The sequence below is a fragment of the Elephantulus edwardii genome, unplaced genomic scaffold, assembly GCF_000299155.1.
Source record: "Elephantulus edwardii isolate Elephantulus edwardi_28Jun2011 unplaced genomic scaffold, EleEdw1.0 scaffold00077, whole genome shotgun sequence".
Classification (NCBI taxonomy): Eukaryota; Metazoa; Chordata; class Mammalia; order Macroscelidea; family Macroscelididae; genus Elephantulus; species Elephantulus edwardii.
Genome location: NW_006399827.1, coordinates 13,876,014 through 13,894,839, shown reverse-complemented (window position 1 = coordinate 13,894,839; position 18,826 = coordinate 13,876,014). Strand labels below are relative to the sequence as shown.

General features: G+C 40.6%; 1 protein-coding gene across 1 annotated transcript in view; it reads right to left on the bottom strand.

Moving 5' to 3' along the window:
- Nucleotides 1–2,137: 2,137 nt before the first annotated feature.
- CASC3 (cancer susceptibility candidate 3) overlaps nucleotides 2,138–18,826 on the bottom strand; it is a 27,829-nt gene continuing 11,140 nt past the window's right edge. Inside the window, exons 4-14 of the mRNA XM_006889410.1 lie at nucleotides 10,354–10,512; nucleotides 9,952–10,103; nucleotides 9,266–9,442; nucleotides 8,275–8,960; nucleotides 6,248–6,312; nucleotides 5,314–5,428; nucleotides 4,602–4,700; nucleotides 4,156–4,370; nucleotides 3,441–3,563; nucleotides 2,666–2,728; nucleotides 2,138–2,224 (exon numbers count right to left, since the gene is read on the bottom strand). Coding sequence (XP_006889472.1) covers nucleotides 2,705–2,728; nucleotides 3,441–3,563; nucleotides 4,156–4,370; nucleotides 4,602–4,700; nucleotides 5,314–5,428; nucleotides 6,248–6,312; nucleotides 8,275–8,960; nucleotides 9,266–9,442; nucleotides 9,952–10,103; nucleotides 10,354–10,512 — 1,815 coding nt within the window. The 3' untranslated portion in view covers nucleotides 2,138–2,224; nucleotides 2,666–2,704. The remainder of the gene's footprint in view (nucleotides 2,225–2,665; nucleotides 2,729–3,440; nucleotides 3,564–4,155; nucleotides 4,371–4,601; nucleotides 4,701–5,313; nucleotides 5,429–6,247; nucleotides 6,313–8,274; nucleotides 8,961–9,265; nucleotides 9,443–9,951; nucleotides 10,104–10,353; nucleotides 10,513–18,826) is intronic.

The following is an 18,826-nucleotide window of genomic DNA, read 5'->3' as shown; positions in this document are numbered from 1 at the left end:
CTAACAAGAAAATAGGAACTTTTTCCCTAGACTGCAGTCTTTGGTGTTTCAGTACCAGATTATTTTTACCTTTCAGAGTGAAAACATGGTTATTTGTAACTCTCATACTAAGACCTGGTACAGTTTAGTGGTGCATTAACCTGGAAAATTTACTTGCCAAACACACAGGGAGGAGGCCAAAGGTACACTTGAAGTTCTTATGAGTGAGCTGTATTTCACTGGTTCTGTACGTTTGACATCCCAGTCTAAAAATCTCCCTTCCTGGTGTGATTAGGAAAGACTAATTAGGGGCATACACTCACTTTCCTACTGGGCCCTCACCTCTCTGGACTTCCATCCACAAGTCTGAGGTGAACTGTGTTAAGCTGTGACTGATTCTATGGGGCAATTAGGAAGTCCCCATCTTTCCTTTCCTCCCAAAGCAAGACCCACTGAGAAAGGAGTTAAGTTTATAGTCTAAATTTTATTTTTCTCTAAGTCACAATGCTGATCACAAAAGTGCACCCTTTAAAACAGTAACAAAACTAATAACAACAAAACAACACATGTGGAGAAATCCTTGCAACTAAATATAGGGGACTGAAAGAGACAACTGTCACAGTGTCTTAAGGTCTGGGAATCTGGGCATGCTGCCCACAGGCTTGAGGAGACATCTTCAGGTTTAAGGCAAAGGGAACACCCTACAAAAGGCACAACCACTAGTTACCCCCAGAAGGACCTTAATGTTTTGTGGGCTTCTTCCTTCCTTGGGGGTTACAGAGCGAGTGCCTCTCTTCCTCCACACCCACACCTGTGACTCCAAATGGTTAGGCCAGTTGCTCAGCAGAGGGAATAAAAACAGTGACGGGGGATAGACACAGATGCCACCGTCTCCTTTAGGTTGTGGAGCAGGACAGGGACAGCAGCCAAGTTACCCCTGGCAGACAGCAGTGCTGCAGTAATGGGAATCTCTTTTGCAGAGGCAGCAGGGTGGTTGACATCTATGGGCAGGGAGGAAGGGGAAGAGCCCCTGCCCAATGGGTTATTGGCTTCCTTGTGCCTTAAGTCCAGGTGTGGTACCTATTTCTGTTTACAAGGACAGGCGTAGCTTATGAGGGGAAATAAGATATTATCTAAAATACTTGTAGCAGGAGAGACATGGAGAGATACAACTGCAAAGCAGAGGAGTGAATGCTGGATAATACTTGTTTCTACAGAGACACATTGGTCCACAGCAACTAAAGAGGACAAAGAGGAGGGATGGAAAGAAGAGGAGGACTCTATTTCCACTTACTTCACAGACCGACCCCTGAAGACTATGAGAATACACATCCCTAAGGTGCAGAAGGCTCAATCCATCCTCCCTTTCTCTCAAAAAGCATGTGGTTTACTCTCTCTCTCCACAGGAGAATGCGTCCTCAAATAGTGGGCTGAGAATACTAGTACACAGGGACTGACAGAAGCTTAGAAAGCAGAGCTCCTCCTGATCTACTCTGCACTTTCTCCACTGAGTGACACTCTGAGCAGACAGCTACACTTCCAATGGGTTTAGAGTAGTTCACAGAACCCAAGAACAGGAGAACAATAAAGGCCAATCAAAGCTGAAAGGCCAGCTCTTTGAAGATGTGGTGGTTGAAGGATAGCTGCCAAAGTCTCAATTATCAAAGATGTAGGAAAGTGCCAAAAGGGAATCTAGAGGAGTCAGAAAACCAACAGTACAAACTTGTTTCACTTACAGACAGACAAAGCAATAAGTAGAGAGAAAGGCATAAAAACAATAAAAATCCTAGAAAACAACCAACCCACCCTAAAATAATAGTTCGTTAAGACTAACAGGCCAAGCTTTAAATGAACATTCTTACATAACAACAGAAATTAGCTTCCAAAGGAACAAAGAAAACTTGAATTTCCTGGAAGAAAGCAAAGAAGAGCAAACGATGGGAGCTTCTACTTCTAGACTCAGAAGCTCAAGCTGTCTGCATCTCTCTTCTCCTTAAGCTCAGCCAATCCAAGTTAAAGAATGGAAGTGGAAGGGTGTCGTCTTGCATCTCCCTCCTTCCAACAGAGCCTGAACTCAGAGGAAGGCAGGAGTCCTCCTCCTTCAGCTGCTTGTTTTTAATTTTTATTTCATACTGGTTTACATCAGCTGCTTGTCGACAGGAGGCACCCTGTATCTTTGAAGCCCTCCTGGTAGTAAAGAGCCAGTTTCTTTTTTCTTCTCTCTTGAGTTCTCACCTCTGTAGTTCTGAGAGAGGTAAGGGTAGAAACATAAAAACATTAGTGGACCTTTTGGAATTTAAATTGTTTTCAGAAAACCACATTTCTGGAGCTTTGCCTTAATGTCTATTTTTGGTTAAAAAAATTTCAGACTTTCTCCTCTATGATCTTTAGAAATGGCTCTGCTAAAATACTTCAACTTCATATGCTCCATTCTTTGATCAAGTTAGACACCTTGCATTTTTTCCTTGCAGGATCCCAAACGAAATTCTACCAAGTTAACAGCAGTTTCTACTTCAACCTTGCACACTGCAAAAAGAAACTCGCAAATTTCAGGTCTCCCTGAAGCCTCTCCTGAGACTTCTCTGTTACAACTTAACCCAAATGGGGAGATTCTGCTTACTTGTTAAGCAAGTATAACTATTAGTGTTAAGATTGTAATGAGAGTCATATTAAGTTCTATACTTACTTTTATACGATGTTAGATTTAAAATGTGATAAACTCAAATTAACTGGAACCCCTGCTTACAATCTGAAATAATAAAATTAGAATATATAATCAGGCCACACACAAGACTATTTTCTACAGAAACACAAGCAGAAGAGGAAAGAAATCCTCTGTAAAAAGAAAAGCCCATGTTTATCTATGTTTATTGCTGTGCTGTTCATAAAATAAAAGCAAAGAGATGGAAATAACCCAAGTATTCATTAACAAATTAGTTGGCTAGAGAAGCTGTGGTATATTCACACAATGGAATACTGCGCAGCACTGAAAAACAAGGGAATCATGAAATATACAATATGGGTGACCCTGGGGGTCATGATGCTGAGTGAAATATCTCAGTCACAAAGTACAAACACTGCATAATGCACTGTTAAAAAAGAGGACTGACATGAGGGTTGGGAGAAATCTAAGAAAAGAGGGCATAAATAATATACACTGCATTGAAACAGATACAGGAAAGAACTGTTTAAAAGTAATATATGGTTAGTGTTAGCTGCATGACAACAGTCTAGTATAAGAAATGCATAGCAAATTGGCCTTGGGGAAAATTGTGCAACAATGAAAGAATTTTTTTTCAAAGAGAAAAGCGAACTGGGGGGAATGGGCAGGGAGGAAAATGTGCAACAATGAATGAATGGAACTCCAAGTTCTCTATAAGCTTTCATTAAAATATCAATTTAAAAAAAAAGGAAAGGAAAGCCTGCTCATGTAGGATGTACCTTAAGTTTGGCTCTCATACCTCAGGTGGGGGGGGCTTGATGGTGACAGGCTGAGAAGTCCTCCGGGGTGGGGAGGGCTTTGGCTGTACCTGCTGCTGGGCAGGGTTATAGTAGGTCACACCTCCATACACCTGTGATGGGGCCTGGAATCCCACAAGTCAGGAGAAAAAGTGAAGAACTAATCATTTCAAAATATGATGAATAGGAAACATTATTTACTCATAAAAAGGATAGTACCTGAGTATAATTTTAGTTTCTAAGTTGTACCCTTTTAAGAAAAAAATGATTATTCATTCTATCTTATCATTCTGATTATACTTCTTCTAAGTACTGCTCAACTTTCTCAAATTCCTACCATCAACTGACAAAAGAGAAAAGACTGAGCCCAGGGGTGACACCCAAGATATTAGGGCTCAACATGCTGAGAGTTAATGAGGACAGAAGTAGGGCTGGCAGGAACTAAAATACAGCTTCTGTATGCAGTTGGAATAAATAGTATATATAGTCACCTTTGATGAACAAACACTTGAATAAAATACCAATTAAAAAAGTAAAAAGATAATGAACATTATTATGTAAGTTGTATTTCCAGCTCCTGACCACCAAGAGGTGTCCTGATGATACATGCAAATCAATGGCAGTGAAATGTTCTCTGACATTTCTTTAGCATTCTCTCTATATTATGTAATTTAAGGACTATGTACTTAAGAGAGATGTGTTCATCAGCCAACTCACCTGTGTATTAGGATACAGATGAGGAGGTGGCGGGGGAGGCAGTGCCCCAGCAGCATAAGGGTAACTGGGACTACCGAAGTTCATGACGCCTGGAGCAGAAAAATAAGTGGGAGCAAGCAACTGCTGGGGTGGTGGCTGTCCTGGAGACATGGATACTGGTTGAGGATAGAGGCCTGGGTTGGGCAGCGGTGCTGGTGTCTGGTGGGGATGTAAACCTAGACAAGCGGAAGACAAAATGTGAAAGAAATGATAACATCATCTGCCGAAGATGGCCGAACTGGACTGTTTAGTACTGACAGGCTCAGAATGGTCCCCAGAGGAGTTTCTGTTGCCCAAATATCCAGCCTCTTAGACAAGGAGTGTGAAGTACAGGAAGATAAAATATACGAGGCTCTCAACACACATCCTCACATACCGAACCATACAAGCAGTAGGACAGTTATTACCTGGGTGGGGAAGATGCATTTCTGGTTGCACAATCATGCCCTGAGGAGGCAGTGAGGCAGGGTTTTCACCATGAGTATAGATTGGTCCCTGGAACTGCACTGTAAGATATTACAATAGGGCTTTCAGAAATCTTCACTCTTTTTTTTTTTTAAGAAGTCTTCATTCTTCAAGTCACATGAACAAGACTCTTTGTCCACCAAATTCTTTAAAATAAGTTTTCTAAGTGAAGAAAACATCAACCAGATAATGTTTGCTAAGCACTATGAGAAGTTAGAAGGGAAATTAAGGAGGCTAGAGGTTGCTCTCTTAGTTACGAAATGACAACCAAAGTAAAAATTAACACATAGGTAAGTTGGGAGAAGATGAAACAAAGGGTCATTAACTGCAATCCATTGTCATCTAGTCAGAAACTCCTCACGGCTGACTCTCCACGTTTTCAGAAATGGTAAACTGCACAGGAAGAGACTGTCCATCTTTCTCCCAAGATCTGAACTGGCAGAGAGGCACTGCCTTTGCAGCATAACTCTCTAACTCTGCCACTTAATCACTGAAAATTAGTATTATAAAACAAATGTCTATAAATGATTCAAACTAGTATGATTTGTAAACCTTCACTCAAATAAAAATTACTTTAAAAAAACCCCAAATATAAAAAATATAGTAAATGGAGATTTTAATAAAAGGTACCCCAACAATAAGAAGATAACTCACATGGATCATAGTAATGCCCCTCCATGATACTGATATGCACAGGGGGAGCAGGGGGTTCTGGCACCGGTCTTTGCCTCTGGGATGAATAGCGTTTGGCTCGACCACCCTGGACACCCTAAGATAATGATAAAAGACCTAAGTAAGGTTTCATGCTAAGTCCTCTGTTGTTAGGTGCCAATGAGTCGACTATGACTCAGTAGCAATACTATGAAATCCCTGGCCTATACTAAGCCATTCTCAGGCCTACTATGGCTGTCCAATTATTAATGGATGTTTATAGCTATTCTCATTTTTAGTCTTGCCACACTAGCAAATAACTCTATACAAGTTGTTAAAGTACACTCCATTTTAAAGAGGTGGCTCTTCCCTAATCACGTTTTTTTTTAATTTTATTATTTTTGTGTGCATGTACCGTCAAATCAGATCTGACTGGTACAGGAGGCCTAATCACATTTTGTGTGCCTTCCCACCTGAGGGGCTCATCTTCTGGCACTATACTGGGTAGCATTCTGCTGCTATTTGTGTAAGGTTTTTGAGGGCCTATTTATCAGAAATGGAAGACCAATGCTGCTTTTCAGTCTACTGAAACCCATCCACCAGGGATGACCCTGCTCTGAAACACCTATGACATAGTGTCCAGCATCCAGGAACATCTAAGTCACCACAGTACAGCAAACTGACAAACTTACACGACTGATTTTATTTTATTTTTACGTGACTGATTTTAAATAAGTATTTGTAAAGTGAATTGGGGGAAAAAAGAAATCAACAAAATACTAAGATTTGTTAATCTGACACTTACCATTCTATGCTGCATTTCTGAGAAACAAGTCAAAAGATAGGTAATCAATGGAAAGACTGAAAGATCTTATCTTAGGCTAGAATGGAGAAGGATAATATGCAGTTCTATCAACCCTCTTTTCCTGTTCCATACCATTTCTTCAATCCGGTTAAACTGAGGTGGTGGTCCTGCTCCCATGTGGATGTGGTTGGGCATACCTGTAATACACCAAAAACATCACTACTGAAAAGGAAACAGACATGAATGGGACTCAAACATGTCATGCCAAGAAATCCAACATGGAGAATATCTTTCTCCTTTTTCTAATTTTATTGTTATCATTTATTGTGTGTACCGTCAAATCAGATCTGACTGGTACAGAAGGAGATCGTCCCTCCTTCTCTAGCAGAGGATCTGGTGGATTTGAACTGCATGCCTCTGGGATTTCAGTCCAGGTTCCTGGTCGTTCTCCTTATTAACTATCATATTCCTTGTGAACTATCTGCTTTCTGTCAACATTAGCATTTGGATATTGTCCTCACAGCCCTCCTCCTTAACAGAGCAATAAAGTCCCTGAATAGTCAGAATTAGAAAGAAAATGCCTTCAGGAAAAACATCCATAGCTGGCACACATAGTATTAAACACACTGAAAAATCTCAGCCCCAGAGTTTCTAAGCAACAACTGAGCAAGGCAGTGATGGACTATAAATCTACGTGACTCCATCTTATGCACAGAGGTGTGGCCTGAAATTTGGGAAAAGATGCCCATTTGACCAAATAGGACTTAGTACAAAAATGAATGTTCTCAAGATTGTCATCCTATGGTGTTATCAGTAGGAAGTGAAATTAACACCGGGGTCCAGTTCTGGCTACAATGATTCTGGGTGATTCAAAAACAACTCAGAAAAGAATGTGGAAATTCCCAGTCTAAATTTTTAAGAAATTCTTTGACTTAGACTTCTGAAACTATGGAAACTATCCCTCAACCTAAGCTGGTTGGAAGAAAAGAAAACATAATTACTAAAAGGGATGCTAGGAGGGAGCTCTGGTGGCCTAATGGCAAAGAATCTGCACTGCAATTTCGAAGGTGTGTACCAGATGATCTACAGGAGAAGAGGCACTCTCCTCCTGTGCTGGTTGGATTTGATTTGATGGTACACAAAAAGATAAATTTTTTTAAAGGGATACAGGGAGGGAGCTTTGGTGGTCTAGTGGCAAGAAGCTGCACTGCAATCCCAGAGGCTCTGCTGGAGAAGGGGGGGCAATCTCCTCCTGTACCAGTCAGATCTGATCTGATGGTACACACATACAAAATAGTAAATTTTTTTTTAAAAAAGGGATGCTAGTTGTGTCTCTAGCATTATGCTATCCAATATGATAGCTGCTAAACATGAGTTTAAATTCATTTAAATTAAAATTTCAGTTCTTCAGTTACTCTGGCCATATTCCTCCCCCTCATTTTTGGGGGGGATAGCATGCACACAGTCTCCCACTACCAGAAATTATGCAGTTGAGTTTTCTACACTTGGGAACTCATAGGGTCAGCATACACAGAACTCAAAGGATGAGCCTTGCCCTGAGAAAAACACCTTTGTGACCATGGTATTTTCTTTGCCAGTTAACTACCTGGCATAGGAGGAAACTGACCCTCTTTCTCCAGCAGAGCGTCTGGTGGATTTAAACTGAGTGCCTTTGGGATTACGGCCCAGCTTCTTGCCACTAGGCCACCAGAGCTCCCTCATCTATACACTTCTATCATTCCAGAAAGTTCTATTGGAAAACCCTGCTTTAAAAGATTAAGAAAAATACAGATCTTTTCCTTTCCAAAAGATTAGGATGATCCCAATCCCACCTCAAATGAGTATGCTTTTGCCTTCAAATATTCAACCATTAGCTCAACTAATAAAGGCACTGCCACCGTCCATTGTTTTTTACAGACTAAGTATGATTCAGCATTCAGGATCTTAATAGAAAGTACTAGGACAGTCTTGAGCAACAGGTAACACAGCTCTTTGGTTGAATATACCTCTGAATACATCTCTTTCCGTCACTAAATGAGAAGGTAAGGTTGTTTTGTTTTGTTTTTCAGTCTGCCTAATCCAGAGAGCAACCAGTCCCATGCCCTTAATCCCAAGGAAGTAAAAAGGCAAAAGCTAGCCATCAACCAAAAAGTACCTACCCCGAAGGTCCCGTGGCTGCAGGAATGAAGGCTGCCCTGGAGTCCAATTCTGTTCTGTTATACTTAACTGTGCCACATCCTGCTCAAGTCCACTGGTGGTAGAATCCACTGGAGTTTCCCAGTTTCCAGTCTTGGCAGGCGGGGTAGGGGTAGTTTCTGGGACTGAAGGTGCTGGGATCAAGCACTCAGGTGGAGGAGGCATCTCTTCTGCAATCTTGACAGCATCTCCAGCTTTGGTTCTAGTTCTTCTCGCCCGAGAATAGGATTTCTTTTCTATGGGCCTATCAGGGGCTGCTGGTACAGTGTCAGCTGCAGGAGCTGGCGTCTCTGAGGCTGCTGCTTCTTTCTCAGGACTGCCATGGACTTGAGTATCTGCTTCCGGGGATGGATCTCTCACAGGAGTCTGCTCCATTCGTCTTGACCAGTAACTAGTCTCATGCTTAACAGTCTCATCTGAACGTTCACTATGTGGCCCACCAGCCTCCACAGGCCTGAAACCAGCACGACCTTCCCTGAAGCCTCCAGATCGAGAGTAATTCCTGGGTGTAGACATGCGGCCAGTACCTGCAGCATTCCTGTTAATAAATGTTCTTGGTGGTAAAGTACCACCAGGACCCTGGTGGCGATGAGATTTGTTTGGTCGCTCACCAATCCAGTTTGGATCTCTTTGTGGAGGACTCCCAAACCTACAAAAACAGACAAAAAAGTCTTAGTAACAAAAGGGTCCATTAGAGATACAAACTCTCAAAACTCAAGTCAAGTAGGAACCCACTCATAGTTGACCCTCCAATAGGTTTTCTAAGGCTGTAAAATCAATGGAGGAGATTGTCCATTTTTGTCCCACAGAACCCCCAGAGAGGCACCATATTTGAATGAGCAGATAAAAATTGAGGGTTAAAGAGTGTCATATCCTTCAACCATTCAATTAATGCAATGATAAAGGCAGGGAGTTCTAAGAAGATCAGTAGTCTAGGTATAAAAATTTCTTTACCTGGGTTTCCGAATTCTTCTGGGTTTGATATCATCAGGATTGTGAGCTGAGCGAATGTCATAGCCATAAAGTGCAATGAGCTCTTGTCGGGACTTTGGAGCCTGCTCATCTTCCCGGAACTTGTCATGCTCCCAACGACCCTCATCTTTCCATAGCTTTCGCTGACGTCCCTTGGGTCTGAACAAAACCAAGGACAAAAGGTTGGCAGGTGCTGCCAAGTAAAGATATTTATAAAACAAATCAACCCAGGAAGACACTGGTAACCCTGTGTACTTTCTCCATCTTCTCAGTAAGATTATAAAAAAACTTGCCTCCCCAAAGCAAGAGTGAATCATAATAACCCCAAGCTTGATAGATTAAAATATAATGAGAATACAAGTATTTGGTATTTTCTATAAGGTAGTATATGGAAGTACTTCGTATCTTTGAAGCTCTGAGCTTTGTATTATAGAAAATAATCAAAATGTGAGTTACATGACAGCAGACTCTAGACAGAGATTGCCAGGATATGGATCCTAGCTCCTCCACCATGAGTTACCAAATAGTCTAAACTTTCTATTTTCCTCATCTGTATAAGAAAAAGAATCACAATATGGACTTCAAAAAGTTTTGAGTAGAAATGAATTAATACAGGTTAAGTTTAATACCTAGGGCACACAGTATTTGCAGCAGCAAACGGTGATTACCTGACTTCTTCTTCCTGAGTTTGTCCTCGAAGATCATGCTCAAAAAAGAGCCCTTTCCGGGGTATGTATGCTGGATTCTTCCGATCTTCATCATCATCCAAATGCTTAGGGCCCTTCTTACCCACTTTGTTCTCTACAGGCTCTGTGCTCTCCTGGAGAAAAAAGAAAAGGCTCCTAAGTCCATCCAAGCTGGAAGGGCCTTATTCTAGCTCTGATGGAACACTAGTGACACACTACAAGCATCAGGCTGCTAACTTAAAGGTCACCAGCTGGAATCGACAAGTTGCTCCAGGAGAGAGAAAGCCTCAGAAACCCAACAGAGTTGCTATGAGTCGGAAGTGACTCCAGGGCAGTGAGTCTTGTCTTTCAGCTTGAAAGCACAGGCCTTTGGTGTACACTGACCTGTCCATCCCCACTTTGCCTCTCTCCAGTGACAGTGCCTTTGTTATCAGATTTTTCTTCTCCCTTCTCTTCTTTTGCTGAAGAATTAGCAGCATCATTGGCTTCTGATTTCAGGTCTACTTTGGAGTTTTCATCTTCACTGTATTCCCCTTCTTCACCCTGAAAGAAAGTTTCCATGCTAACTGAGAAAGCAAGATCTGAAGAGTCTATTTTAATTTTCCATTATTTAGGAAAACATTTTCCTGATAATATTTTTTTCTTGTTGTGTGCCATGCAGTCAGATCTGACTAGCGCAGGAGGGAACTGCCCATCCTTCAGGGGAGCATCTGGTGGATTTGAACCATGTGCCTTTGTGATTGCAGTGCAGTTTCTTGTCACTAAGCCACCAGAACTCCCTATCCTGACAAATTTTTACAACAACCCAATATTTTTAACAACTCAAATATTAAAAGCAAATGTATTATTTTTACTCATGTTTTCAGAAGGGTGCTCTTTTAAAAAACCTCTTTAAAAAGCAATAAAATAAAATAATTTTTAAAAAATCTATACACCCCAGTAAGAATAGCAAAATTTAAGAGAACAGCAAACAACAAATGCTGGCAAGGTTGTGGAGAAACTGGAACCTTTATTCACTGTTGGTGGGAGTATTAAATGGTACAACCACTATGGAAGGCAGTATGACGCTTTCTCAAAAAGCTGGAAATGGAATACCATTTGACCCAGCAATTCCACTACTGGCAATATAACCTAAAGAAACCAGATCTGCCAACCAAGAAGATATATGCTCACCCATGTTTATTGAAGCTTTGTTCACAATAGCAAAGAGTTGGAAACAACCCAAGTGCACATCAAAAAATGAATGGCTGGAGCAGCTATGGTATATTCACACAATGATATACTTACTATGTTGCACTGAAAAACAAGGAACGCATGAAATAGTATACAAAATGGTTGACCCTGGAGGACATTATGCTGACTGAACCATCTCAGTCACAAAAGGACAAATACTGCACAGTGCCACTGTTGTAAAGCAAGACTGTCATTGGAGATGGGGGGAAACTAAAAGGCGATAAATACAGTATACTGCATTAAAGCATATGAGGAAGAAAACTGTTTAGGCGGAATGTATGATTAGGTATTACTGTCATGACAAGAGTCCAGAATGAAAGCTACATAGTGAAGTGGACTGGGGGGCAGGGAATAATATAACAATGAAATAATTTTTTTTTAACTTTTCAAAGAGAAAAGCAAACTGGAGGGAAGGAGTGGGCAGGGAGGAAAGTGTGCAACTGTGAATGAATGGAAATCCAAAGTCTCTATAAATTTTCATTAAAATAAATTAAAAAAAATTTATAATGTACACATTTACATATAGACTATATATATAGCTAGAAAGCTATATAAGGTCAATAGTTCCATAGTCAACAGAACTATCTTTTAAGTTATGACTATTATATTTCATAAAGCATGAGATTCCTTTGGCCAACAACTCTGTTCAACCACTGAATATTAGAAACACTAAAAAAAACTAAAGCCCAAGTGCTCTCTTCTTCTCTTTACCATCTCATTTTTTCTCCTACTTTGCCAAATCAAGACTGGACAATCCTAGGGAGGCTCTGATGGCCTAGTGGCAAGAAGCTGCACGGCAATCCCGAAGGCGCACAGTTTGAAGGAGGGGCAATCTCCTCCTATGCCAGTTGGATCCAATTTGATGGTACACACAAGAAAAAAAAAGACTGGACAATCTTGTTTGCAACAGAAGCAATATCAGGTTTGTCTACATGTAAACAGGGTCATCAGGCTATCCTCTTAATAAGGAACACTACTGTCAGATATGTATGTTATTGTTGTTGTGTGCCGTCAAGTTGGAAGATTCATAGTTGACACTCCAGTGGGTTTTCAGAGCCAGTAAAGTACATGGGAGGAGATTTGAATGGTGTCTTTAGGACTGCAGTACAGCTTCTTACCACTAGAGCTCCCTATAAATAAGTATGGCTAGCTTTATTAATACATGTCAAGAAGACAAAGATTCTCACCACTGGACCAATTGGCAGCATCAGGATGGATGGTGAAGAGATTGAGATTGTTCACAGCTTTAGTTTGCTTGGCTCCACAGTCAACATTCTTGCCAACAACAGCCAGGAAATTAAAAAGACGTATTGCCATGGGAAAATCTGCTGTTAGGGACCTCTCCAAAGTACTGAAGAGCAATGGTGTCTCTCTGGAGACTAAGGTGCGTCTGATACAGGCCATGATCTTTGCAATCACTTGTTATGCATCAGAGAGCTGGACAGTGACTAAGGAGAATAGGAGAATTGATGCCTTTGAGCTGTGGTGCTGGAGAAGAGTATTGAGGGTCCCATGGACTGCTAGGAAAACAAACAGATTCATCTTGGAAAGGGTTAAACCGTGCAGTTCTCTGGAGGCAAGGATTCTGAGGCTTCGTCTAACATACTTTGGACATGTTGTAAGGAGGGACCAGTCCTTGGAGAGGGACATCATGCTTGGTAGGGTGGAGGAACAGCGCAGAAGGGGAAGGCCCTCTATGAGGAGGACTGATTCAGTAACTGGGGTAATCTGGATGGGTGTATCAGAGACAGTGTGACTGGTACAGGACAGAGCAGAGTTTAGGGCTGTTGTACATAGGGTCGCTATGAGTCGCAAGTGACTCAATAGCACATAACAACAGCTTTATTAAAGAAAAAGCTAACAAAAAGATTAGAGGTACAGGGTTCAGATATTGGTTCAAAAACACAAAAGAAATAGGTTTAAGGGAAAGTGATTAGTTCATATTGCTGCCTTAACATGTCAAACACATCTGTCCAGCCTGGTAGATAACATGCACAGATCTCTCTTTCTCCTACTGGGACCAATCTGTGCTCAAACCACAATGCTAACAACTTCAAAGGCAGGATGGCCCCAAGAATTAGGTCTAAGAGACTTACTAGGATACTCCTGATTAAATGAGAAGCTCCCAAATTCTGTTCCTGCTCTTTCCAGTGTTCTCTGAATTGAGCTGGGCTATCTCACCAACCCAGACAAAAGTCTCTTTCTCCTTTTCCTTGCTTTCCACCTGGGTGTTTTGGGTTAAAATTCCCAGAAAGGCAAAACCACAGAACTGAGGAAGAATGCATAACCAAAATACCATACTATAAAAATGAAACATCGACATACACCTTTCTATTGAATACCCTCAATTCTTCCTATTTTCCTCCATTATATGTTTTTCCTCCTCCAAAATGACAAACACTGGGTAAGCACAGTTTGTTCCTTGAACCTATGTCCCCTGAAGGTTTTAAAGCAGAAATTATAAAAATCTCATGTGGTGTATATATATGACATTAACTATCCTTCACAAATGTGCACTGACTGAATTAAGACAAAGTAGTAGAAGAACTATTAAGAAAAGAACTTTGTGTTACAGTCCACCCCTTCCAGTCTGTGAGAACTATTAAATGAGGCAACTCTTTTATTCTAAATGAGAAAACAATTTTGTTTCCAAGACAGTACAGAAAGATACAAATTGTGTAAAACTGAAGAGACTCCAAATTAGTCCAAGTCTGATCTAACTTAAGTCAAGTACTATCCTAAGGTCACAAAGCTGTGGCTAAAGCAAAATCTTTTGCTACAAGAGACAAACTCCCTATAATGAACTCTCCTTAAAACTCTAAGGCCCTAGGAGAGCTCTGGTGGCCTAGTGGCAAGAAGGTGTACTGCAATCCCAGAGGTGCACGGTTCAAATCCACCAGATGCTCTGCTGGAGAAGGAGGAACAATCTCCTCCTGTACTGGTCAGATGTGATTTGATGGTACACACACACACACAAAATAATAAAATAAAAATTTAAAACAACAACAACAAAAAACCAAAAAAACCCCTAAGGCCCAGGAAACAGCTTCCCCTGCAGACTTAACAAGTGGAGGTTTTAGCTCATTCTCTCACTTTCCCCATTATCTTCAGACTAAGACATGGGGTTGGTGTCTTTCTCCTTAAAAGTCTCTTCCAGTCTTATTTAAAGCCCTGTTCTTCTGAGGCACCTGTCACACAGCTGTATCTCCTGGTCTCACCTGTCACTGAATATTTTAACACTGAGCTCATCTTCTTTTCAGTCAGTTATTTTCAGGGCCACACTTTGCACCATAAGTCAGTCCCGGGAGTGATTTTATTCCTTCCTCCCCCCACCACCACCTATTTTCCAAGTAAATATGTTCTATTTTTACAACTTTAAGTTTAAATACCTTAATACGTCTGCTATCAAGTACCTCATAATGTGCAAAAGAGTAAGAATGTCACTTTAAAGACTAAAGGACACCCTGATGCTTCCTATGTATCTAAAAGTTGGGCAATGAATAATTAAGTCTGAAGAAAAACTGATGCCTGAATTGTTGTGCTGGTGAAGAGTACTGACTATCCCATGGGCAGCCAAAATAAAAAACAAATCCATCTCTGAAGAGGTGCAACCAGAGCACTCCTTGGGAGTGAGGATGGTGCAACTTTGTCTCACATGTCTTGAGCATATTGTGAGGAAGAGCCAATCCTTGGAGAAAGACATCATGCTGGGAAAGGTAGAGGGTCAATGAAAAAGAAAGACTAACAGAGTGACTACCACAACGGGCTCGAGTACAAAGGAGATTGCGATGATGCTACAGGAGAGGGCAAGGTTCCAATCTGTTGTTCACAGGGATGCTGAGAGTCATAGTTAACCGAGTGGCACCTAATAGTAATAACAAATAATAATAAAATAAATAAAGGGCTCTTGATGGCACCACTATTAAGTGCTAAGCTGCTGAAGGCTAATGGTTCAAATTCATCCAGCAGCTCCATGTGAGAAAAGCTTGGTGATCTGCTCCTGTAAAGATGAATACCAAGGAATAGCCTAAGGGGCAGCTTTACTGTGATGTGGGGTCTCTGTAACTTGAAAGTCAACTCTATGTAACATCTAACCACAATAGACCTTGATCAAAACGGTCTAGTATCCCCATTTTCACTCAGTTACTCTATTTACTCTATCTTCAACTTAAGACATCCACTTCTTTGGCTTTTCCTTTCTCCACTGTAGACTCCATGGTTCATGGATTTCAATCACTAGTAATATCATTTCTTTTCTTGCCATACACATGCCAAGCCCCAGATCAACTCAAGTATCTACTTTTCCTAGCCTACAGTCAATCTACTAAACATCACAAAAAGAATAACAAATAAACAAGTTCATTATCAAACAAGTTCATAAACAACTGCACATTATCAATGCTATCTCCAAATTCAGTAGTGTGGCAATCCAAAGTTTCCCTATGTAGTGCCTGCCCCATTCACCTCAGCTACTCAAACCTCCTATTTCACAATTTCTATTTACCCCTCCACCAACTCTTCTTGCAGCAGATGTCTTTCTGCCTAAAAAACACCAACCAGGTTTCTCCCCATACCTTTCCATAATTACAATGGAAGATGTTTTCCTTCAACTTCATCTGTGTCCTATTTCCACATAAAGACATCAATTCACTTATTGCCTACCACTTGCCTATTCTACTCACTTCTTTCCCTTAATCTGTAATCATTTTAATCAAGGTTCTCTCAATTTCAAACAACCTCCAGTCTCTTGACCTTATAGCCTCTCTCTTGCTACCGATTTCTCCAAGCTCCCTTTTGTAGCTAAACTTCTTTCAAGTGTTCTTACAGGATTCTGGGAAACAACAAGCATATAGCTTTTTACTCTCTCCAGAGCTGCACAAGACAAGAGTTTTAGAGAGCAAAACAAAAACCCTTTGGACAACATTTACAACAAAACTAGGTTATAAGGTATTTTCCCAAGCCCCAAAACATAAAACAGCAATAGCTATACAAGAACCTTGTAGATTTTGGAAGCTCTGGTGGCCTAGTGGCAAGAAGCTGCACGGCAATCCCAGAGGTACGTAGTTTGAATTCACCAGATGCTCTGCTGGAGGAGGGACAATCTCCTCCTGTACCAGTCAGATCTGATTTGACAATACATACACACAAAAAATAACAAAAAATTTAAGAAAAACGGGCAGATTTAACATCAGTACCAGAGAAAGAACAGAGAAACTGACAGACACAAGAAAAGAAGAATCTGGAAATAATCAGAAGATTATTTACTGATAAAGAGGCTCAACTAAAAAATGTCTTATCATCTTCAATATTATGTGAGTATAAGAAGCCTCTGGCTACTACTATCCTTTGTACTCTATTAACTGAACTGGTTCCCAGGCATGCCTTCTAGGTCCATATTAAGAGAAACTGGAAGGGGAGCTCTGGTGGCCTAGTGGCAAGGAGCTGCAACTACAATGCCAGAGGCACACAGTTCAAATCCACCAGATGCTTTGCCGGGAAAGGAGGGAAAATCTCCTCCTGTACCAGTCAGATCTGATTTGACGGTACACACACACAAAAATAATAAAATAAATTAAAAAAAAAAAAAAGAGAAACTGGAGAGAATCAAACTGAGCAAGAGGGAGAAAGAAGAATGAAGGAAAAGAGAAGGTACAAAAAAACAAAAGCAGGAAATCTCTGAAATCATTTCTTTATTATACAGGAAAACAGAAGAGGCAATGCTGTAAAATTAGAAAACCAAGAAAAAGCAAAAGTGAATCATTTCCTTCTCAAACATTAAGAAAACTAATTTTGTGCAACAATAAATGAGTATTAAAAAAAGAAGTAAACTGGGGGGGAATAAAAAAAGAAGTAAACTGGAGATGGTGAAGGTAAGGAAAGGTAAAATGTGCAACAATGAATGAATGAAAATCTAACTTATCTGTAAATGTTTGTTAAAATCACAATTAAAATGTTATAAAAAATGGTTTTTAAAAAACCAACAAACGGGCGAGCTCTGGTGGCCTAGTGGCAAGAAGGTGTACTGCAATCCCAGAGATGTATGGTTCAAATTCACCAGATGCTCTGCTGGAGAAGGAATAATCTCCTCCTGTACCAGTCAGATCTGATTTGACGGTACACACACACACACACACTCTCTCTCTCTCTCTCTCTCTCTAACAATGAAAGAACTTCTTTTCCAAAGGAAAAAAGCTAACTGGGGGAGGGGAGAGCAGGGAGGAAAATGTGCAACAATCAACGAATGGAAATCCAAGTTCTTCATAAATTTTCATTAAAATCTCAATTTAAAAACAACCAACAAACTAATTTTACCTAAAAATAAGTAACAAAAAAACAGAGCATTAGGCTAAGTGAACTAACTCAGTCCCATAAGAACAAATACTGTATAAGACCAGTACTGCAGAAACAGATAACTAGTAAAATGTGTAGGAAGATCTGAAGTGGGGAGGCTAGGAGAACAGTGGTGAGGATGGGCGGAGGAGGGCTGTGTTAGGGGTAATCACAGGGTCCCACCATTTGATGGTTTGAAGGAGGAGTGGGTTAAGGAAATGGGAAAGATCTGGTGTGAAAAACAGTGTATACAAACTTTGTAAGTAAACCAGTATAAAATTAGCAACAAAAAAGCAGAGATTAAATCTCACATAAATTTAAGTTGGGGTGGGAAATAATAACATATACCAAGAGCAGCATGCCAGAGAGACATGCACATGTTCCAATTAAATTAGAACTCTCATTTCAAAATGAGCTAGAAAAGGACATAAGGAATAGAAAAATAACAACCTAATTCAAGCAAAACTGTTGTTGTTAGGTGCTGTCAAGTTGACTAAGAATCACAGCGACCCTATGAACAAGAGATCTAAACATACACAAGCCCACTGCAGCAGCAGTCAGAGTCAAACCACCTGGTTGAGGGTCTTCTCTTTCACCAGCCCTCCAACTTTTCAAGCATGATATTCCTCTCCAAGGAACAGCCTCTCCTAGCAACATGCCCAAAGTATGTGAGATGGAGATGATAACCTTTGCCTCCCTGGATGCACTTTCTCCAAGACATACGTGTTTGTTCTTTTGGCAGTCCACTGGATAATTCAGTACTCTTCCAACACCACACCACAAAGGCATCAATAATTCTTCTAACTTCCTTATTTGTGTCCAGCTCTCAGATGCATAGCAAGTGACTGGAAAGACCATGGCCGGAATCAGATGTACTTTACGTCCTCAAAATTACATCACTGCTCCTCATAATCTAGAAACATCCCTGAGTGCAGAGTGCAGACATTCCTACTGCAATTAAGAAGTCTCCTGATTTCTTGACTGCTGGTATCAAGTGTATTGATCCAAGAAACATGGAAATGTTGACAACTTTGTGGGAAGCTGAATATCAAACTTAATATTAATAATAAACCAAATGCTGTTATCATGATTTAAGGGAGGTGTAATACAAGCTGGAGTTCACCCTGAGGCACTAAGGAATTCCTTAAGAGTCAACATCAGTTCTTAGCTTGTATTTACTGAATCCTTCCCTCCTGAGATTAGCATAAGATAAACAATAGAGAAGAACTACCCCTCATCTGCAAAAGACTTCCCCATGATCCTTTGTTTTTGTTTTCCACTTCCAGCAGCCTTC